General features: G+C 34.9%; 1 protein-coding gene across 2 annotated transcripts in view; it reads left to right on the top strand.

Annotated features, from left to right (window-relative positions):
- The window catches only part of GLS (glutaminase), an 89,257-nt gene that overhangs the window by 52,163 nt on the left and 13,333 nt on the right, over positions 1–23,761 (top strand). Inside the window, exons 12-15 of one of the 2 annotated variants that reach the window (XM_043997091.1) lie at positions 4,516–4,692; positions 5,642–5,773; positions 8,070–8,162; positions 9,468–16,560. In XM_043997091.1, the coding sequence (XP_043853026.1) occupies positions 4,516–4,692; positions 5,642–5,773; positions 8,070–8,162; positions 9,468–9,614 (549 nt within the window). In that variant the 3' untranslated portion in view covers positions 9,615–16,560. Of the gene's footprint in view, positions 1–4,515; positions 4,693–5,641; positions 5,774–8,069; positions 8,163–9,467; positions 16,561–23,761 lie in introns of those variants that run through there. The other variant, XM_043997090.1, reaches the window with a different exon arrangement.

Genomic DNA, 23,761 nt, shown 5'->3' with positions numbered 1-23,761 from the left:
AAACCACCTGAGGGAGGGTCCACACTAAACCTAGCACCATTAGGATTCCTGCCAGGGAGTAGGGGGCCACCAGGATGCCCACAAAGGGTCAGACCTGTCCAGGTTAGAAACAGCACATCAAAGGTACATAGATGGTGTAGAGCACTGGACTTGGAGTCAGGGAGAGAATCCTGTTTCAAATACTGACTAGTTATATGAGCTTAACTTCTCTCTGCCTCCATTTCCTCATCTGTAAAATGAAAATAAAACTAGTACCTACCTCTCAGAGTTATTGTAAGGATAGAATGAGATAGATATGTAAATCACTTTGCAAACCTTAAAGTGCCATGTAAATGCTAGTTGTCGTTATCATTTATTATTATTTTTATTATTCCACATGGAGCAGCAATAGAATCAGGCCTGCGAATGTTCCTCTTCTCCCTCCCCCACAAAAAAACTAAGCAAAGAGTACATGATTTGTGAACCTTTGTTTACTAGTGGAAGAAGGCTAATTATTTTCAAAAGACTCCTGCCCGGCTATTTAAAAGCACGTATCTTTTGTTTCCAGGATTATGGGATCATAGACTTAGAGCTTGAAAGGCTATTAGAGAACTAGAAGACTGCTCTGCTTCCTCTTGCTTTTTAAATAATTTTGGGGGGGGGCGGGGGGTGAGTGGGCAGTGCGGGTTAAATGATTTGCCCAGGATCACAAGTGTCTGAGGTTGGATTTGAACTCAGGTCCTCCTGAATCCAGGGTTGGTGCTTTATCTACTGTGCCACCCAGCTACCCCTCTAAATAATCATTTTTGTAATTATTTCTTTGAACTTTAACTGAGTTTCCCTTCCTGTTACATAATCTAGGGTTACTCACTATAGCATAACCATATGTTTTGGTTGACTTGTCTTGGATTTTTTTTCATCTAGATATATAACTTTACAGAATAATTTTGCCCCTCCACAGCAATTTCATGAGTACGATGTAGTCATTTTCCAGTGTTACTTGCATCTGTGTAGTATTTTTACTTCTGAAATCACTTCATTTAACCTCTTAGCTTCTATATAAAGTAATCTTTTTTTTTTGGTGGGGTAGTGAGGGTTAAGTGACTTGCCCAGGGTCACACAGCTAGTAAGTGTCAAGTGTCTGAAGCTGGATTTGAACTCAGGTCCTCCTGAATCCAGGGCCAATGCTTTTATCCACTGTGCCACCTAGCTGCCCCCAGCTTCTATATAAAGTAAATAAAATCAGATTATCTTGATGGAGGTTTCAAGATGATAAGATTACAACTAAAAAATTCCTACATGCTTGGAAACCCAAGGCTAGGATACAAAATATTGTCTATTAAGGGAGTGCCTTTTCCCTAAGATTGCTGCTGCTATCTGATGTGCATGCACATTTTTTTTTAATGCTGACTAAATCATATATCATCTAGTTAACATTCAGTAAAACCTCATTAAGTAGGAACTACTTACCAGGATCCTCTTCAGTACCATTACCCCCTGTTCCTTCCTCATTTCCTCTTCTCTTACTCTGCTTAATATCATTTATGACGGTTGTTTGTTTTCATTGCTCTAAAAGATTCTGCTACAAGGGGATTTACCAAGGAAAAATAGAGATGGGGGCGATCTTAGTTGTAAAATATTCCAACTCCCTATTGTTTAGCCGAGGTAACTGAGGGCCAGAGAAGTTGTGTTGTGTCTTTTCCGAAGGTCACTAAGTGTGATAGTAGCTGAGTTTTTTAATATGTAAACATGTTCCCGACTAGCTGACATTTGGTTTCATACTGTGTTGCCCATATACTGGAGTGTAGTGTGCTTTCACAGAATATTTGAGGCTTTTCTTTTTTTGTTTTTTAATTTTTTTTTTAACATATAAGGTATTTTATTTTTTCCGTTACGTGTAAAGATAGTTCTCAACTTTTGTTTATACAAGCTTTACAATTTCAGATTTTTCTCCCTCCCTCCCCTAGACAGCAGGTAATCTGATATAGGTTATATCTATATATCTATATACATAGACATATAGATATAGATACACACACACACATATATATATATATATACACATAATAACATTAATCCTATTTCTGCATTAATCCTGTTATAAGAGAAAAAATCAGAGCAGTAATGCAAAACCTCAAAATAGAAAAAAAAAACAATAGCACCCAAAACAAAAGAAATAGTATGGTTCAATCAGCATCTATACTCCACAGTTCTTTTTTTTTTTTTCCCTTGGATTTGGAGATCCTCTTCTATCACGAGTTCCCTGGAACTCTTCTGTGCCATTGCATTGGTGAGAAGAATATAGTCCATCACAGTAGGTCAACACTCAATGTTGATGATACTGTGTACAATGTTCTTCTGGTTCTACTCATCTCACTCATCATCAGCTCACGTAAGACCCTCCAGGTTTCTCTGAACTCCTCCTGCTCATCATTTCTTACAGCACAATAGTATTCCATTGTATTCATATACCACAACTTGTCCAGCCATTCCCCAATTGATAGGCACCCCCTCAACTTCCAATTCCTTGCTACCACGTAAAGAGCAGCTATAAATATTTTTGTACATGTGGGTCCCTTTCCCCTTTCCATGATTTCTTTGGGAAAAAGACCTAAAAGTGGAATTGCTGGGTCAAAGGGTATGCACAGCTTTATCGCCCTTTGGGCATAATTCCAAATTGCTCTCCAAAATGGTTGGATCATCTCGCAGCTCCACCAACAATGAATTAGTGTTCCAATTTTCCCACAGCTTCTCCAACATTTATTATCTTCCTTTTTTGTCATTTTAGCCAATCTGATAGGTGTCAGGTGGTACCTCAGAGTTGTTTTAATTTGCATCTCTCTAATCATTAGAGATTTAGAGCATTTTTTCATATGGGAATAGATAGCTTTGGTTTCTTCATCAGAAAACTGCCTGTTCATATCCTTTGACCATTTTGAGGCTTTTCAAATATAGGAAATATTTCCTTTTTGAAGACTTTTTGTGAATTTACTTTGACTCTAATATTTTTGTCATTTAAAAGAAAGTTTCAAAAATGTGCATTTTTTTGCCAGTCTTATCTCGTGTGTGTGTGTGTGTGTGTGTGTGTGTGTGTGTGTGTGTGTGTGTGTGTGTGTGTGTGTGTGTGTGTGTTTGGTGGGGCAATGAGGGTTAAGTGATTTGCCCAGGGTCACACAACTAGTACATGTCAAGTGTCTGAGACCAAATTTGAACTCAGGTCCTCCTGAATACAGGGCCAGTGCTTTATCCACTGCACCACCTAGCTGGATGTCCCCCCTGCTGAATATATTCTAATGTGAAAACTGGTTTAGATACAAAAAGATTTCGTTCAGCGTCTTTTTTTTTATGAAAAAATTTTGATAAGAATATTCATGTTTAGGCACATCTTAGCATCCAACGCATACCCTGCTCTCTGACCCCATACACTGTCTGCCTTACTCTTTCCTCCTCAACCTGAATATTTCTCCCTGAAATTTGTTTAATTAATAAATCAAACATTTTATCGGGTAAATATTATATACCATGCATTGTTCTAGGCTTTGGGGATACAACAAGAAGGAAGTGTGGAAGAGCAGTAGGTCTGTGGAAGAAAGAGTTTCCCTGTGGACATAGTTTTAGATTCCTATGGGACATCTAGTTTGGAATTTCCAGTAGTTAGTTGGACATTTTTCTTAATCATTTTGAGACTCTGTTCTATCTTTGTTCATTTCCATCATCTGAATAACTTCACTTAACTCCAGCATTGAAAGCCATAGAGTTTATATTTATACATACACACACACACACACAATTGTAGAGAATCTACAATTAGAATCTACTCTGGATTCTAATGATGGAGCAAGACATTGGGAAGGAGTGGCCAGGGAGGTATCTTTTAGTTTGGAAAGTTACTGGGATTGTGAGTATAGCCATAGAGTAGATGGATAAACTCTTTCCCATAGCAATGGCAGTATTGATTTGATTATGGTTCCAAAACTAGAAAGTGGGGACAGGGGAAATCTGTGTATATATCCAGTAACAATGTAGTTGGCAAGAGGGCAGCAGGGCAGTCTGTCTGGGCCTGCTTGGATATAATGGACCTTATGAGGCACTCAGCAATCAGGCAAGTGGGGTTTGGAGTACCTGTATGAGAGGGGTGACAGGGGAGAAGAATAGGGAATGGACCTGTAATTTCATTGGTTTAGAGAATCACCAGCTGAGGAAACTCCTTCTACCAACAAGGTAGATGAGACAAGACTTGAACCAGGTCTTCCTGCAGCCTCACTTATGTGGCTCATTTATGTTGTAAATTTGAGCACTGGGTTCTAATTCTAAGTCTGCTGCTAGGGTGACAAGCCATTTCATTTTTCAGAGAGTTTTTTAGTAAAGTGAAGTCTCTATAATGTTACCCTAATAGAACTGTATTATCCTCCAGGAAGAGAGTTGTCATATGTCCATAAAATAAGAATTCAGATAGCCTAACCTGGTAGTTAACTTTAAATTTGTCTTAGAGGAAATTAGAATTTACATTTTCAGAATTCTTTTTTCTTCTTTTAGTTGTGTTCCATTGAAGTAACTTGTGAATCAGCCAGTGTGATGGCTTCCACATTAGCTAATGGTGGTTTCTGCCCAATCACTGGGGAAAGAGTGCTGAGCCCTGAAGCAGTTCGAAATACACTAAGTTTGATGCATTCTTGTGGCATGTATGACTTCTCGGGTCAATTTGCTTTCCATGTAAGTAATTATTAGTTCTGATTTTCTGTATCAAGAAACTAGTTTGGACTGGTTTTAAAAGATGCATTCTAAAAACATTTGTACTTTGCATTTACACTGTACAATGACTTGAGAGGCTTATTATCAGGGTTAATTTATTACAGAATAGGTAAGTTACACATCTAAGTATTCTCTTTACTGCTCTTAAAAATTCTAGGACTAGTTTATAGAAATACTTCATGTCCATTTGTATTTTCAAGGTCAATAGAGATATACTTATAGTTGTTAATGTTTAGCACTGGGGTTATTAATGCTTCTGGAATTCCTAAAGTTTAATAAACCTTTAATTGATTTGGTAAACTCTTAGCATATGTGGTTTAAACCTGTTACTCATTAGACTAGGAAAGGTAAAAGAACTAAAAACATGAGAAATTTGTTTCCCTTTTAGTCCGATAAAAACATTTCTTTCTCTTCTTTTACATATTTTCCACTTAAGTGTTGAAGAATGTATTGGGTCTTTTAAAAAACAATCCTTTATGTTTCAGGCATTGTTTGTGTGTGTAGGGGGAGAAGATTGTATTTTACCTTTTTTTTTCTGATGGTCATTTATTTACCAACCATTTAATTCCCTCAAAACCTAGAACACTAGTATTGTTTATGCTGTTGGTTATTATGAAGAGAAAACTGAATTTGTAATTTGAATAGAACACCCCTTCTTTTTCATATTTTTTGTATCCCTTATAACAAGCATATAGATACAGGTAATCTTTAAGGAGTTGATGTATTTAAGGATTCCATCATCATGGCATAATGGAATGAGTGCTAGACTTAAAGACAAGAAGATATGAATTCTGTTTCTGTCAGAAGTTTAATAGATTTGACATCTTTAAAGTGCTATATAAATGTTTAGCTTTTGTTAATGTTTATCGTCATATTAACTTGGATAACATTTTTCTTTAATGTTTTGCAGGTTGGTCTTCCTGCAAAATCTGGAGTTGCTGGGGGCATTCTTTTAGTTGTTCCTAATGTTATGGGAATGATGTGCTGGTCTCCTCCATTGGATAAGATGGGCAACAGTGTTAAGGGAATTCACTTCTGTCATGTAAGCAGATTTTTTTAATAAGAGTAACCAGAGTGATTACTCCAAGAAATAATAACATTAGGTCAGCGTTGTTATTAGAAACTAATATGTGTACGTTTGAGGGTTGATACCCAGGATAAATAAGATAATAAGAGAGCATCTAGCTGCCATTGATGAGTTTGTATTACTAGGATCACATGAGCCATATCTTAGGGCACTGAAGAACTAGCAAATGTGATTCCTGAGCTGTTACTGGTGATCTTTGAAAGCTCATATAGCACAGGAGTGGTATACCACAGGATTGGAGAAGGGAATATTGTCCTGTTTTCCAGAAAGAGAAAGAATAATGGAGTCTGCAAGCTAGAGACCAGAGAACTTGATGTTCATTTCTGGCTCAAAAAAATCTAGAACATTAAAGGGCAAATCTTTTTATTAGTGAATATCTAGAAGAGGAAGCAGTGGTCAGAAAAAAGCAATGTTGCTTCAGTAAGAAAAAAATGTCCTATTTTGACAGGGTTACTAAACTGATAGTTCCAGGGAAGTGCTGTAGATATAATTTGTCTAGGTTTTATCCAAGCATTTGCTAAAGCCTAGTGTTATTTTGGTTTTGGGGGGCTTTTTTTTTTTTTTAGTGAGGCAATTGGGGTTAATTGACTTGCCCAGGGTCACACAGCTAGTAAGTGTTAAGTGTCTGAGGCTGGATTTGAACTCAGGTCCTCCTGACTCCAGGACCGGTGCTCTATCCACTGCGCCATCTAGCTGCCCCCTAGTGTTATTTTTGTGGGAAAGATGGAGAGATATAGGCAGGGTCTATTAATCTTTTTCTGTCCTAAACCCCTTTGCTAGTCTGGTGAAATCAATGGCCTCTGCTCAGGATAATAGTTTTAAATGCCTGGGATAAAATACATAAGATTACAAGGGAAACCAATTATGTTGAAATAGAAATATCCACATTTCTAAAAAACTAAGTTCATGGACCCCAGGTTAATATAATACTATAGTTAGTATAGTATAATTAAGTGGATTTAGAACTGGTTCAATGCCCAGATACAGAATAATAATCATTAGTAGTATATGTTAACTTGGAAGGATGTCTCCAGTGTACTATCCCAGAAATATCTGCTTGGTCTTAGGATATTTTAATGGGTGGTTTGAATTACAGGTGAGATGGCATATTTTTTCAAGTGTGCAGATAACACAGATCTAGGTGGAATAGTTAATACAGTGGATGAGTTAGGATTCAGAAAGCTCTGAACAGGTTAGAGCTTTGAGCCGATTACCTAATGAAATTTAATAGAACTCAATTTCATATTTTATATTTAGTTATAGAAACAAACTCCCAAATATAAGGTAAGTGAAGCATTGCTATGCAGAAGTTTGAGAAAGATACAAGGGATGAGAGGATAGGGGTTAGTGGACTTAAAATGCAATATGAGTTGGGGGCAGCTAGGTGGCACAGTGGATAAAGCACTGGTCATGGATTCAGGAGGACCTGAGTTCAAATCCAACCTCAGCCATTTGACACTTACTAGCTGTGTGACCTGGAAGAGTGATTTAACCCCCATTGCCCTGGCCAAAAAAAAAAAAAATGCTATGTGAGTCAATAGTGTGATTAAAGCATCCAAGAAAACTAATGCAACAGTCTGAATTAAGAGAAACCTAATCTCAAAGACTAGGGAAGTGTTTGCTTTTACTATATTCTGCCGTGGTCAGACCTTCCTCCTCTAGAGGATTGTGTTGCGTTTGGGGAAACCACATGTTAGGAAGGACTGTAGTCAGTAAAGGTAGAGAATATATTATGTTGAGTAAAGTACTCAACGTGGTAGAGGCGGACGTCAAATTAATGTCATAAGAGGCTCAGTTGAAGGAATTAGGGACATTGTTTGAAGACCCATTATATGGAATAGGTTCCAGAGGGCATAACTAGGAACAATGGTTGGAAGTTGTTGTTCAGTCGTTTTTTTCAGTTATAGCCAACTTTTCAGGATTCTGTTTGGGGTTTTCTTGGCAAAGATACTGGAGTGGTTTGCCATTTCCTTCTCCAGCTCATTTTATAGATGAGGTACTGAGGCAAACAGGGTTAAGTTGTCTGAATCTAGATTTGAACTCAGGTTCTCCTGAAATGAGGGCCAGCAGTGCACCATCTAGCTGCCCTTGGGCATGGAAGTTACAAAGAGTTAAATTTGGATTTGATAAAAAGTAAAAAACTGACTGCATTTTCTAAAAATGCATTGTATTTTGTTTTGGGAACGTTTATTCACAGTAAATTATTAACTATTAGTAAGCTAATTTCTTATTGCATCTCTTTAACTTACAGGATCTTGTTTCTTTGTGCAATTTCCACAACTATGATAATTTGAGACACTTTGCAAAAAAACTTGATCCTCGAAGAGAAGGTGGTGATCAGAGGGTAAGCTAAAACTTTATACTACACTGTAATTGCTTTATAATAAAAGAATAAGAGATGTACCTTTCATTGGTATGTCAGTATTTAATAAAGCTATTTAGTTTAGATTTTTATTAACTACGAATGAGTCTAAATAAATTATTTGAAGCATTTGTGGAAATGATCTTATTCAAATATATGCACAGTATTTTCCCTTGTGTTTTTAAGAACTAGGGCAACTTATCCTTTTTTTTTTTTTTTTTTTTTTTTTGGTGAGGCAATCGGGGTTAAGTGACTTGCCCAGGGTCACACAGCTAGTAAGTATTTAGTGTCTGGGGTCGGGTTTGAACTCAGGTCCTCCTGAATCCAGGGCTGGTGCTCTATCCACTGTGCCACCTAGCTGCCCCTGGGGCAACTTATTCTTAATAATGTTTTCTGTCTTTTGCACTATTTAATGAATAAGAGATTTGAAATTAATTCTGTATAGAGATGGAGATAGACAGTGGTAGTGCTGCAAACAAATATGCCTTGTTTTCATTGTTATTTTAAAAAGCAAGTTCTGCTTTGAAGTGAACCTTTTTTCTCACTAGAATATTGGTGAATATGTTAGAAAAGAAGGTGCTGTAGGGTTTAGTGGTAAAGGTTACCAAGTTGAGAAAGAAAACTTTATAGGTCCATGATAAGTTAGATATTTTTTATTTTAAAAAAGTTTAACTGTGTTCATTTTCAGCCAGTTATACCCTCAATTGAAAGTTGTGTTTTTATTTCTAAGTTTCAAGTATTGTAGTGCTCATCATTTCCTTGTTTTGGGGCTGGCTTCAATGAGAGGCAAATTCAGCATTTAGTGCACTTATAAAAATATTGGGTTGGGCATTGGACTCATGTGTTGAGTTTTCAATCAGCTCTTTTTTGCCTTTTATGTAAAATGGGTATAGTCGTTTTTAGATCATGGAAATTTGAAACTTTCTATAACTAGAAAAAGATCTGATAAATGCTTTTTGATGTTTTTGCTGTTCTCCCTTGGAATAATAACAGTGATAATGGCTAACATTTATAGAGTGCTGTAAGGTTTGCAAAGCACTTTACATAAATTGCATTATTTGTTAACTCTCTTTTGAATAGTTTTACAAAGTACATAAGAATAATGAAAGAAAAGATAGAATCTTCCAAAAAAGGTTTCCTAAATTATGTGAAATAAAATATCAGGTGGTGGTGGTGGGTGAATGCTAATGGATTCTAATAACATTCATTGAAAAATACCATTTTGTAGCTTGGACCTTTCTTCACTCAAGTGCACTAATAAAATTATGTATGTTGCTTGACAACTAGCATGCCTTTGGACCCTTGGATTATGAAAGTCTCCAACAAGAACTTGCTCTAAAAGATACAGTATGGAAAAAAGTGTCACCTGAGGCAAATGAGGACATCTCCACAACTGTAGTGTATAGAATGGAAAGTCTGGGAGAGAAAAGCTAAAGGAAATGGGATTTAGTGTCAGAATTTTCTTTATTGAAACTCACGAAATGTCTTTTGTTGCATGCATATTCTCAATATTTATTTGATATTTTTTGTTTGTTTCTCAACTTTTGGGGCAAGCCATAGACTTTGATCTCCTCCTAATCCTTGTGTAAAACTTTCAAAAACTGGATTCACTTACCTTTAAAGACTGCAAGAGGCATCAAAGAAAATTTATTTTAAAGGAAAGTATAAAAAGGAAACTTCATTTATTTTAAAATTTGTCTCTATTTTGCAATAATTTGTATTATATGCTCTGATAAGAAACATTTTCATATTGGAAAAATAGAAGCTCTTGATTTAAAATCTCTTACTAAACCTTTATTTTTCAGTTCTATAAACTGACTGACATGGTGTCTATAATGTCACTTTCTAAGCCAAATTCAAAGGACAAAGTTATTGATTTTCAGGTTTATTTTATTTAATGTTAATTATTGATACCATATCAGAATAGTTCTAAAATACAAAGTGACTTCAAGTTAAGCTCAAATATTTTTGTAGCACTTTTTGATACTTTTTATTACTTTTAATATTCTTAGCAATTTTTTGAGGTCTTGTAGTGAATGTATGTAGTGCCTAGTTATTCTTTGCAACCCCAATGTTGCAGTAATGATAAGATTTCAATGGGTAGTGAGTAACTTACATTACTCCTAAATATTCCAGCCAAAATAACTTCAGGTATAAAATTAATGCTCAAATTGCTAGTAGACTAGAAGGAACAAAAGCATTTCCAAGAGAAATTGTCTCTGTTTATTAGTTATATTTTCATTTTCCAACCTAACAAGGATCTTTTTTTTTTCTTTAACTTTTCATTAAGGTTTTTTCCCTCCCACAATGAAGTAGGAATATATCTGTTAGCTTCAAAGGATGTTTTATTTGCACTTTTTAAGTATAGTGACATAGGAATGGACTAAAGAACTTCTTGGAATTTCATACTATATCAAGCCATTTAATTTTATATGCTAAGTCCTTGAGGTTAGATTTCTAGTACCTTAATTGTATTGAGAGTAACATGTCCAGTTTATTGCTTTCTATTATGAAGAAAAAACTGGTAACTATGATAAAGAAACTCTTTTGGCAAATGTATTTTGAAATTACACAGGACCTATTCACAATTCTTCCCTCAGTTTACCTGCTTGCTTTACCTAAAGTTACATCATAGTCCAGGTCCATATTCTTGTCTCAAGCTGTAAACATTTCTTTTGAAAGGAATAGAACATGTAGACTTTGTAATTGTAGGTTATGGATGTCAGGGTAAAGATTACTAAAGGATAATAAGACATAAAGGTTGTTTTAGAACACTTAGAGGGGTTTTTGGCTGTGTAATGACTAACCAAAATGAAGAGATAATAGGTTAAGGACAAGACAGTGTGGCAAAAAAACTAGCCTTGAAGCCAAGAAATATTCAGTTCACAGTTTGCCTCAGACACATATTGACTAGTGCTCAAAAACAAACATTTTTAAGGTTTTTCCCATGACTCATGGTTATTTAAAATCATTATACATTACTGCTATGAAAGCCATTATTATTTTTTAAAAAATTTTTTTAATGGAGAGCATCTTTACCACTGTAACCTTGGACCTGATTCAGACTCAATAATATTATTTCCCATTAGAGATCTGAACAGGTTGAGTGCCCAAAGAAGTCTTTCTTTCCTTGACTCCCCAACCTCTCCAAATCCGGTGCTACTATTCATTTTGTCATAAGTTTTGTTTTTTAGAGCTAACATATTTAATAAAGCTGATTTTGTTAGTAAAACTGGAAATAGTTAAGAAAGTACCACAAAAAGGAAATGCTATGTTTTCATTCATTAATATACATTTATAATCATGTTGTTTATTTGTAGAATTTACATGACCTTGTAAAACTTAAATTTTTATTTAGAAGTAGGATAACCACGAAATTACCACAGTAAGTTTATAGAACAAAAGCCCCCCCACAAAAAAAAAGAGAGAGAGAGAGAAAATAAAAGAAAATATTCACTCATTGGAGAAAGTAGAGGATGAAATAAGAGGAAAGATGCTTTGTGAATAGGACCCAAAACATCTGTTAAAACCAAAACAACTTTGCCAGAGGCTTAAAGGCTTTATCTTGTGTCATTCAGTATTACCAATACTATTTCCAAGATAATCCTTTTAAAAATGCCCATGATTGTTGGGTTTCATTTGTTTCATACCATTACTGATTCTTGATATTCAAGCATTTTAGAAGTTAGTATGTTGTTTTTCTTTGTTGGCATCATTGACATTTCATTTGAAATGTTTCTTTAAATACTTTGGTTTTTTAGCATAAATGTTGTGCATTTTGCTTGAGTATTTAGATTTAAAACATTTGTCTTATTTGGCCTCTTTTTCATTGCTTTGTATATTTAATGTACCTTTTGTTTCCAGCATGCATATTTTTGTATTGTATAATAAATTTATTTTAAGCTGATTTTATTGTTTTGAAAGTGTTTTTGATGAAAATAGCTCCAACTATTTATACAAATCATGTGTTGGAGATTTTTAATTGAGAAAAAAAATTATCTGCTATAAAAATACCACCAAAAGTCTTGAACATTTTTAATTCTAAGATTGCTAAGAAGAGAAACTGGAAATACTTAAAGGTGCATCATTTGCTTTTTTTTTTTTCAATGGGCAGTGGGTTTGTTGGGGGATTTTTTTTGTTTCATTTTTGTTTGGTTTGGTTTTTTATTGATTGTACTTCATTTAAATAAAGACTTTTTCTTTGAGGGTTTTTTTTTTTGTTGTTTTCCATTTAGTAACACTAATTCCCTTCTTCACCCAAAACCCAAAACAAACCATTGGTAGAGAAGTAAATGTTCAATTAAATTACTTTCTGCTTTCTGAGAAGAGTATTATTAATTCTGACACAATCCTAGATTGTTACTGATTAATACATGACCCTGAATTTATTTATTTGTAACTTACAGAGTAGGGAAAATGTATTGCTCAGTTTAATGAAGAATGAGTTTAGAATCTTAGAGCTCACACACCATACTACAGAAGCATAATCTTACACCCTATATATGAGAATTTCATTTTTGGAATTACCTCATGATAGTTTCACAGTATATACTAAAATATAAAAAAGCTTCACCTTTCCCATGAGTTGCATTTCATTGGTTTTAAAATTAAGTCCCCATCCCCTCCTTCCCTGTACTTTTCTTGTTTATGTTTTCTTCCTTAGTGAGCTTTGATATGTGGAATTTAACTTCAAAATAGGTTAAGGAACACCTAAATTATTGTAACAAGAGACCAAGACTTAAATTAATAGGGTACAAAAACATATGTTTTAAAATATTGGATTAAATAGTGCACATCCAAGATTGAACATTACCTTTTGTGGGGGTAACATACATAGAAAACTAGATACAATTTTAGTTTTAATAGCCTATTTTACTTCACCAGTGGGAATTTGTGCGTTGATGTGTTTTGCTTCCTTGATGACCTTGGAAGCCTTGAAATGTGTTTTTAAAAGGTAACATCTTTTATTTCTTCTCAAAGAAATGGATATATCAGCAATTTGTACCTCCCTTACTGCATTTCAGTATTTTAATCCTTAATCTACTATTTCTAATAATAAAACCCAAGTTGGCCAAAATTTAATTGGAGAGACACCATAACTTGGAATTTGGTGTACTAGCTAAACAATAGGCTGTTTTGCAATATCACTTAGATCAAGTCTTCTTTCAGTCCCTTTGGCTTGAAACAGTGTAATTTTTTTATTTGTTTGTTTGTTTATACAATTAGAAAACATAGCAAGAAATTTTTATTTGTAACCTGTTAATTATTTGTTTGCAAGACAGTGGAAATGTTCATTTCTTCTATTGCATAGAAAATAGAAGCTTCTTTTGTTTTGCCAATTAGGTGATTACTGTGATTTCTATAATAAGAAATGGATCAACTTGAAGAAACAACATTTTATTGCCACATATTTTTATAAAGCGTTGTCACTGTATTATTAATCTGAAAAACATTTTCAGAATTATGGTTTTGCCAAGTAGCAAATGGTGTTAATATTAAGTTCATTTCAGAACTCTAGATTTCAATTATTCCTTTGCCAGGATATAAACTAAAGTGTTGTTCCGGAAAGGGGAAAAAAATCTAACAAGTGGAGTTAATTGTGTTTACTTGAACCTTTTTTTTTTTTTTTGGTATGGATAATAGAATACATTTAATTTTTTTTTAAAACTGGGTTTACATAAGCTCCATATGACTTCATGTTGGTGAACTTTGTGTCCTTATTCCCATAATCTTTTTATTTTTTTATTGTAATCGCCAGAAACTGAACACATTTTTTTTGTCTGAATTGTAGGCTTATATTGTTATTTCCATGAACTTATAGGTAGGAACTTCTGCCATATAGCATTATCTTAATAATTATATTGAATAATAGTCTCTTGATTTGCTGTTCAATTCAAATGAATATGGCCTTGGTGAGCACTTGGCTGTATTTTAGATTATTCATTGTACTTTTCCATCTAAATTACCATACATTATCAGTATGTTAAAGGGTATCAGCTTCTTTCAAAACTAAATCTTCTATAATAACTAAATTCTGAAATTTTTGTTATTGAAATGAAATGATAGGCCATTGTGAGGCAAAGAACAAAAGTTAACATAACATTCTGAGAAGTTGGCTTTCAGTTTATCTTATAAAATATTTGTTAATATAAATACTGCAGAAATGACACCTGTATTATACAATGTGTGAATCTAAAAGATACTGTGGAAAGAAAAATTATCTGAAGTTATTTTTTATCTTTACAATATATACTTTGTCAATATTTTCAATAACTAAAGTGCCTATCAGTTCAATTTAGAAATTTAAGCTTTATGCTCAAAAACAGCCAAATAGACTAATTTTCTAAGATGAGCCAGTTTATTTCAACATTTTTATGCTGTTGATTTGGATTTTTATTTTTAGTATCTCAGAAATTCAGATTAGAGATTAAGACCACCAAGTCTAGTCACTCTTATTTTATTCAGTAGGGAATTAACACCTATAATCATTTGAATAACTGACTACGAATTTTGAACACGTATCAAAATGCTTTATTTTTGTGTGTCTTTTTAAAGTATTTTTTTGTTTGTTTTTTTTAGTAAGGCAATTGGGGTTAAGTGACTTGCCTAGGGTCACACAGCTAGTAAGTGTTAAGTGTCTGAGGCCGGATTTGAACTCAGGTACTCCTGACTCCAGGGCCGGTGCGCCATCTAGCTGCCCCCTAAAGTATTTTTAATAAAAAAGAAGAGGCACAATGAGCAGAAACCAATCAAAGGCAAATAAATTGTGGGGTGTGATCAACCTTTCTGAGATTATTAAACTCTTTAATTTTTTTCCACAATTATATAAAAGTTAATTCCTCATTAATTCTGGAAGTGATTGCATGATTTGTAGTGGTTCCAAAAATGAAGTATCACCCTTAGAGCCTTTGCAGGTCAGTTCTGGGACATTATGACTCCAAAAATATAGATAGATGTTGCACCAACAGCTTTTGGAGGCAAAAGCTAGTCATAATAACTAAGGAAGTGGATGAGAAAAGGGCTTTTAGGAAAATTGGGAAAAGGTATTTTCTAAGTTTATTTTACTTAGCAAGTTCACCAAGAAGCCTTAAACCACATAAATGGGGATCACTCTTAATCTTTTATTGGAATTGCTTGACTTCAAAATAAACAATGACATTACCAGTCCATATTTAACAAAGGTTTTAATGCTTGATTTTAATCCTCATTTATCCTTTTAAATTGGATAAATCACAAACTCAATATGTTTAAGCTGTTGGACAGTACTAGATCTTTTAAAATTAATTTAATATATTAATTTAAAAATAACTAGTGCTACCCCCAAATTTAACAAATTTGATTAGTGCCTGAAAGCACAATGAAATAGGCACTCAGTTAAAAACAATTGCTCTTATAGCAACATGTATACTCAAATTGGAACAGCTTGTCAATATGCAAATTTATGAAGTATTTCATTATAGAATTAATGCTAAAATCATTAGTATTTAGTTCCTCTTTACACTGTTACTCTGGGGGTTTACCTTACAAATGTGTTTTTGTTCTGATTTTAGTTTGATCAGCACTTGAAATGTTTTGCATCTGTTATCATCAAGAAATATTTATTAAGTATCCATGTGTGTTTGACACAAAAATTAAGTCTTCTATTTTGAATTTTCCATTCTGTAAAATGATATTGGGCAGCTAGGTAGTGCACTATTTAGTGAATAGAGCATTAGCCCTGGAGTCAGGAGTTCAAATGCAACCTCTCAGATACTAGCTATGTGACACTGGGTGAGTTACTACTTACCCTGTTCTCCTCCCCAGCCCCAAAATATATATACATAAATTATGCTTTGCAAACGAGCCAAAATTTATTTAGCTCTATTCCTCCTTGTTTTCATTTAACACTGTTTTAATTAAAAATATCTTACCTTTACTCTTTTTCCATATAAAATTTAGAATCTGGGAGCAAAATAAACTATTGGATTATATAGCCTGCCCACCAAAAGTTTTCCCATTAATCAATCTTTATTTTACAACCCAGAAATTTAAGATAAGTATTTTATTCCATAACAGCTGTATTTTTTAAAATCTATTTTCAATATTAATAAAGACTAACATTTCTTTTCCTTTCTAATTTTACCTTTCATTGTAACTTCTTGGCATAGCTTTGGGTACATTTGGATTTGGCCATGTGTCCAAGCCTAAATGCACTGACTGTATTTTAAATAAAAGAATGAACTAAATGATTTTCTATTGTTGATTATAACCATTTAAAAATAGGTAGAAGTGAACTGAAATAAATTATTTCAATTAATGTAAACTCTACACATGTTCTCTGCATCATCAAATTGAAAGACAACTAAAATAATGAACACGTTTGTTAAACTAATTACAACAATAAAGCCTCCTTTTTTGTTCTTTTAACCTGTTCTTTTAATTTGTTAGCCTATTTGGTTGAAAAAAATTGTTCCACTGAAGAAAAACCGTATCTTCCATTCAAAATATGGCACTATGTCAACTGTTTTTAATGGTTTAATCTTAGCTTTTTAAAGTAGCGAACTTTGTACTCAGTGTTTTTACCTGGTTTCCATGAGCATCCATTAAGTGCTTGTGAATCAATACTGACATTTTTCTACCCTCATCTCCCCATTCTGCCACCCTCCTACTTCTCTCCTACTCATTGCCTTTGCCTTTCAGTTTATGTTGACTCTATGTACACAACTATATTATCTTGCAAAGTTATAGAAAAGAGCTATTATGGAAACTGGACATTATGGACAAAACTTTATTTGGATGTCTTTTTTTTAACCATACAAATCAAATGTTGATGGCTTTATTCAGATAAATTGCCAAAGTACCTGAATTAATAGCACCAATCAATCCTAATTAATTTTGAAAGCTTTACTTTATTCCTTAAATTCCACTGACTTTGGGGCAGCTAGGTGGCACAGTAGATAGAGCACTGGCAGGAAAACTGGACTTCAAATCATACTAGCTGTGTGACCATGGGCAAGTCACTTAACCCTGACTGCCTCGTAAAATAATTTCCATTGACCTTAATACAGGTCTTATATGATGATATACAACCTTAAATTACTGAGGTTTGTAAGGGGAAGGGGGTTTTGCAGGTAATTTGTTTCTTTAGCTGGAGTTGGAACCCAGAGGAAAATACTCCTCATCACAGACTATCTAGCCCTGAGAAGACTTCACCTGAATATATGTGTTCTTTTCCTGCTCAGTATCAGAGGCCACTGTTTGTTTGGTGGAAGATCATCCAGTTCTCTGTAGAGATTTCCCTATTCCTGGTTTATATTATTGCTAGATTTTTTGTTTGTTTGTTTAGTTTTTTGGGGGTTTTTTGGTGAGGCAATTGGGGTTAAGTGATTTGCCCAGGGTCACACAGCTAGTAAGTGTCAAGGGTCTGAGGTCAGATTTGAACTCAGGTCCTCCTGAATCCAGGGCTGGTGCTCTATCCACTGCGCCACCTAGCTACCCCTTATTGCTAGTTTTTAATCAACTACATAGCAAGAATTATGTGCCTGAAATACTAATTCTAGGAGCCACTATGAAGAATCAAACATGAATGTCACAGTTTTCAATAGAATTGATAATCATACAATGCATCTACTCTATGCTGACTATAAAGTACTGCTGAATACATTCAGTTGAACTTCAGTGCCAGCCTCTTCCTCCTCCTCCTCCCCCTCACCCCGTGTGTAGTAGATTTTTCCCAATAAAAAATAGTGTAACATAAGGGTTATGTTTGCTGTGACATTGATAAAATATTTTTACTCCATATTTCGTCCTATATGAAATTCCTGTCTCCAAAGGACATCTTGTCAACTCACATGCTATTGAACTGTGTGTGTTGTATTGAATCTTTGGACTTGTAATTTGTAGTTAGGCCAAGTCGTGGCTGATGATATTTTCCTTCATAGGGAGCATTCAGTGTTTGCTTCCCCAGTGACACTGAAGAAGTATGTAGGACCCCACAGGAGATAATGCACTGCAGTATAAAGAATGTTGCTTCTAGAGTCAGGATGTTCCCATCTCACCTGATTCTACCTGTGTGACCTTTACATATCACAACCTCCCTGGAATACAGTTTCCAAATATGTAAAAATGAAAGATTTGAACCAAATGGCAACTGACATTTCTTCCAGCTCCAGGTCTATGATCCCTCCTTTTGGTTCTAACTCGAGTAATGAATTGTAGAGATCAATAGTTACAGAAGATCTGAAAAGTCAGTCTAGGTCTTTGACTTAGTTGAGTAAAATGCTCTTTGAAAGAACAGGGCTAAACTAGGTAGTTAGTTTACCTAGTTTATCTTTCGTAGCAAGAAATACTGATTGCAGATGAATCCTTACTTATTCTGATTATCGAGGGAAATAGAACCTGTGGTTTTTAAAAAGTTCTTCCTCGTATAGATCTGCTTGATAAAGGATAACACCAATAAACCTTACAAGAATGTTTTATAGGTGGGAATTGGGGAAAGTAGTGAGAGAGTAGGGGCGAACCCTTCAGTATCTAGGGGCTACAGTGATCCTTAGCTCGTTTTAAAACTTTTTAAGAGGATTTTGTTTGCTTACTCTAAGTAAAATATTTCTGTTCATAAGACAATTCACATCTTAAAACTTGTTAGGCTTTGATGAGGTTATTTATTTAACGGCGAAAGAATTCATCCCCTCCTGTCTGGGCCATGCCAAGCCAGGCTACTGATGGTGAGGCTCTGGGTACTTGTTTAAGCTAGTCCCTGGAGAGCATATAGTCTATTCAGACTGTTCTCAAGGCCTTTCCATCTCATTAGAACCTGCTACCGCTTGTTCCTTACTGTGTGGCCTTCCCTTCACATCAGCAAAACAGAGGAGGGCTAACACTTGCTGAATGCAATGTACACTGACCATAAAGACAATTTTAAGGGTAATTGCTTAGTGCCTAACTTACTCTTCCCCACAGTGAAACAAATGAGAATTTTAAAAGATATTTTACTTCAGTTTAAAAGAAGTCTGGATTTTATGTTTCTAGACATTCTGTCTGCCATTCTATCTCAGTAAATTATATTCATGCTTAGCCCCTGTGGGGGAAAACAAAACAAAACAGGGCCAGGGTGGGGAAGGGGGAGGCATGACTGGGAAACCAATCACCTGGTGAAAAACCTCTAGTTCCGCAGACTTGCTGAACCTGCACTTAAAAGTTTTTATAGTTTGGCAAAGGTCAGACTGCTGCCTATAGTTTTAAAAAATCTACGATTACTTGCACAACATGCAGTGAAATCCCAGTACTTTGGTTGAATAAAAAAAAACAGTTAAAAATAGTCATCATTTTTTCTACTTCCAGATTCCTTCCCTGTCCCCCTTTTACGGGTGAGATTTACAATTAAAAGTCTATAAACCATTCCTTATATTTTTCCACAGAACTAGTTTCCATGTTTTTAATACCATCTTGTAATCTACCCATTTTGTGGATGCTTTGCAAAAACATACATCTCTAGCTATTAAAAATGCAATTGCAAAAGTTAATGCATAACCCTGTAGAACAATGAATGCAGTGAATATATGAGTAAGTACCAGGATTGGAACAGTCACAGAACATGAGATTTTATAATCGGTCTTTGAGACCTGTTAGGAGACATATCTTTATAAGATCTGTATGGCAACATAGGCTTAAAAACCACAGTTCTGCATGTGTGTATGTCCACGTCCTTTTCCATTCACTTCCAGTAGTTCCTCTGGCTAAGATAGTTCTTTGGACCTCAGTAATCCTTAGTTTTAAGGATTGACATCTAATTATCTCTTGTCACAAATCACATTTAGCTTCCTATCTATACACATGTTGTTTTATTCAGTGGCATTCATCACAGTGGTAGGGGTAAGCATGAGATGGGACAAAAATGGTGCATGAGAGGGAAAGCTAAATGTACTGAAACCACCTCTAGACTACTACCTGGAAAAGGTTTTCTATTGACTTTTAAAGTTTTACACCTGAAAATCTATTTTTTTCCCCTTTTATTTGAACCTACTACTAATTCTACAAGTTGAGTAAAACAGTTTGAGAGACCAATACCAAATAAAGATGTGATAGTTAACTTTTGTAATCCATAATAAAGGGAGGGATACTTGTGAATTATTGCAATGTCCTTTTAAAGCATTTGTTGGGAGTCTGGTGGCATACTATGAGCCACTAAGAGATAAGAGATGTTTACCTCTGTTGATGTTTCAACAGCAATATTTGCTTTTATCGACAGGAACTCAGAATGTAGGCTTCACTTTTAGAGCTTTAAAGGCAAATAAAGAATAATAAAAGCTTATTTGCTTCCAGCTTTCCATCTGTTCTTTAGTACATAAATGTATCAACACTTTAATTTGATTTTCCTCGCTTTTTTGATCTCCTTAAAAACACACACACGACTACCATCACCGCATCTGCACCCCAAAATGGCTTTGATTACCTCCTAGATTTAAAAATAAAGTATTTTCTATACTAATAAGATTTCTTAGGTACTTTTCTGCTTAAATGGTACTTCAGCTTGGTCATTCTACACATTTCACGTTGATAGTATGAAGTTGTGAGATTTTCAGATTTTGTTATTAAGATATACTTCAGCCTGGTAATATCTGCTTATGCTTGTTCATAGGAATTTGTGCTGGATGACATGTTAGGGGTCATTTAACAACTTAGGGTATTTTTTTAATTGAATACTTTTTAAAAACCTGAGTACCTCGGTGTGGTATAATAGTGGAGACTCTTGTTCAACAAACGTCAGGTGATGAAGTTTCCATTTCAGGTTACATTTTCTGAAATAAACAGTCAAACATGACCATTTTCTGGCCCAAGGACCTTAATTAAAGTTTTGATGTTTGATAGGTTGCAAATTCTTCCTCCATGAAAAATACAATTTAAGAATTTGCCTCTTTGTTAATTCAGGATCTGGATATGAAATTGCAAAATTGTTATTCCCATAAAGGATTCTCTAATCAAGTGATCTAGTTGTTTGGGATTCAATTTTGTGCTTTTTTCAGGATATGTTTATCCAGGCTCTGGTCAGCTCCTACTCACTAAGCCTCTCTCATAGAAGTTGGTGACCTGTACTTGTTGATAAAGAGAATTTCCTCATTCACATGAGTTTCCTATAACAGGGCTTAACCTTTTTCCACTCCTTATCCCTTTTTGCCCAAGAAATTTTTATGTGACCCTGGGTATATAGGTATATAACAAAAGCTTCTTAACCTTTTAGTGTTGCCACATTTTTTGTGAACCCCCCCTCCCACATTGGGTTGTGACCCACATGTGCCCTTATACAAATGGACCTACAGGGCCAGTTCCTGCATTATACAGGATATGTTGCTTAGGATATGCAGGATACATTGTATGGAAAGCTTAGAAAAATTTATAGTAGTCTTAGTTTTTCTCCAGACTTCTATGATTTGATTTTTAAAAGTACATTTACATGGCATTAGCTGCTAATTAGTAAGTGAACGGAATTCTAAATTACCTTTTGGTTTTTATGAACTTCCCTATAATAATATAATGGCATGCATAACATTTTAAGATTTTACTAAGTATTTTTCCCATGATAGCCCTGTCAGGCAAATAGTGGAAATATATTTTTGGGGGGTTCAGGCCTAAAATTTTAGCATAAGATACTCCATGGATGGAAACTTACTAGTCTTAGTTGTGTAGGCCACTGAAAGTTTAAAAGAGGTGATATGTATCAATTGATATATATTCTAAGGCTGACTGTCACAATGCCCAGCTGTGTCTCATCTCTATCTTATAGGAGAAAACAGACTGAGGTTAAGAACTTGTTCCAAGACATAAGCTAGAAAACAGAAGCATGGGAGTTTAAATCTCAGTTTTCGGCTGTTGAGCAACCAGTGTTTTTTATACGCTACATAGCATTATGTAAGGTGCTTTTTGTTTGGTTGTTTTTTTCAATCTTGTCAGGTGGGGCAGTTAGGTTGCAAAGAAAGAATGATGCCTACATGCCCATCATTTGATCATCTCAACAAATTCCATTTTCCCTTCACTTTTATTAACACTTTAAATAATGAAGGGGGAAGGGAGATTAAGTGGAGCTTAATAAACCAAAAACATACATGGTATCATTCTGCATGACATGCCACCCATCTGAAAATCATTTACATTCAAGACATCTGATTTTATGGTGACAGACAAATTCGACTCCGGGTAGTGGTGGTTTATTTAACAGAAAGAATGTTCCACCGTCACAGATCCCACAGTAAGCCTGAAATGAGAGCAGAGTTTATATAAAAGCTGAAACTAGTGGCCAGAAGACAACATTTCAGTTAACTACCTTTTTGATTAGTCATTTCCTTCCTTAAATGCCCTATTTTCCCAAAGCCCAAAAGCCTGAATTACAGCCTTTGTGTGGGAACTGGAACTAAAGTTGAGTAAAAGAAGCTGTAGTAACGTGTTGTTTTTTTTTTTTTTTTCAAATTGGGATGTTGGGAAGCGTGTGGGATTAAAGGCAATGTATCTACATCATCATCATCATTATTATTTTAGGCTTTCCATAAATGCCTACTGGGACTGAAGCTCAATCAATGTTTAATCCCTTGGTTTCCTTTTATCCCCTGGATAAAGCTTTGAGACTATATTAAAAAGAGGCTTCGTGCCGAACTGCAGGCCTGGGGATCAAGAAACCTGGGTTCTCTTCCCAGATGCACCACTAATTCCCTCTCTGACCTGACCTTGAGCAGGTTCTTAATCTCAGTGATAATAATAAATAAAATACGTATAAAAGCATTGGGTCTTCCTACTTAACATAAAATAGCTATTTTAAATTCTAATTTAAAAAGAAAACTTGCAGCCCTACAAGGACTAGTGTTATATATAAATTAGAAAAATTAAATGATTCTAATAATCACTGTTTAGCTGCTTGGAAATTCCAGTTAGAGGGGGAGGGAAGATCACAAAAAGTCTTTGTAAACTAATAATTTCTTATAAAAACAAACTACAAGCTAGAAAAATAAAGCAAGTAGTGAAAAAGGATGTGATAACTTGCTTATGACTTACAAATCAGATGGAAACTCCAGTTTCCAGCCCCACCCAGTGTTTATGGAAGAAAGGGACTTGGGAGGGGAGGTGGGGGTGGGGTAGCTCGTGCCTAGACAAAGTTCAGAAGAGTTAAACGAACCAGTAACCTGGAACATTTTTGTTCTTCTGTTGTGACCTTGTACAAATACAACCCTGATAAAGTTTACTGGTTCTGACAAGTTCTGCCAAAGGGATTTGATAAGGAAGGTCTGGTCTAGCCATTTCAGTAACTCTTCAAGTAAAAACCTTTCACACATTAGGTTTATGCACTCATGGTGTCTGTTTGCAACGGTAAAATATATGCCAGGTGCTTCTAGAATGTATAATTTTGTGTTGTTGTTTCCCCCCTAAAAGAACCATAAATTAAACATTAGGGCTCATAATCTTTGCATTTAGAATAGACTGCTGCTACAGTAGAGTTTGTATTCCAGAGTAATGAGTAATGTTTCAAGTGATTCATCAAATACGTCCCAAGCTCTAGGCACTGCTGTTAACACTTTACCTGCTGGACCTTGGCATTGATGTCGTTTAAAAGCAAGTCA

Source organism: Dromiciops gliroides, chromosome 3 (assembly GCF_019393635.1).
Source record: "Dromiciops gliroides isolate mDroGli1 chromosome 3, mDroGli1.pri, whole genome shotgun sequence".
In the NCBI taxonomy this organism is placed as follows: Eukaryota; Metazoa; Chordata; class Mammalia; order Microbiotheria; family Microbiotheriidae; genus Dromiciops; species Dromiciops gliroides.
Note: the sequence above shows the minus strand (reverse complement) of the source record. Positions and strands in the feature narration are given on the sequence as shown.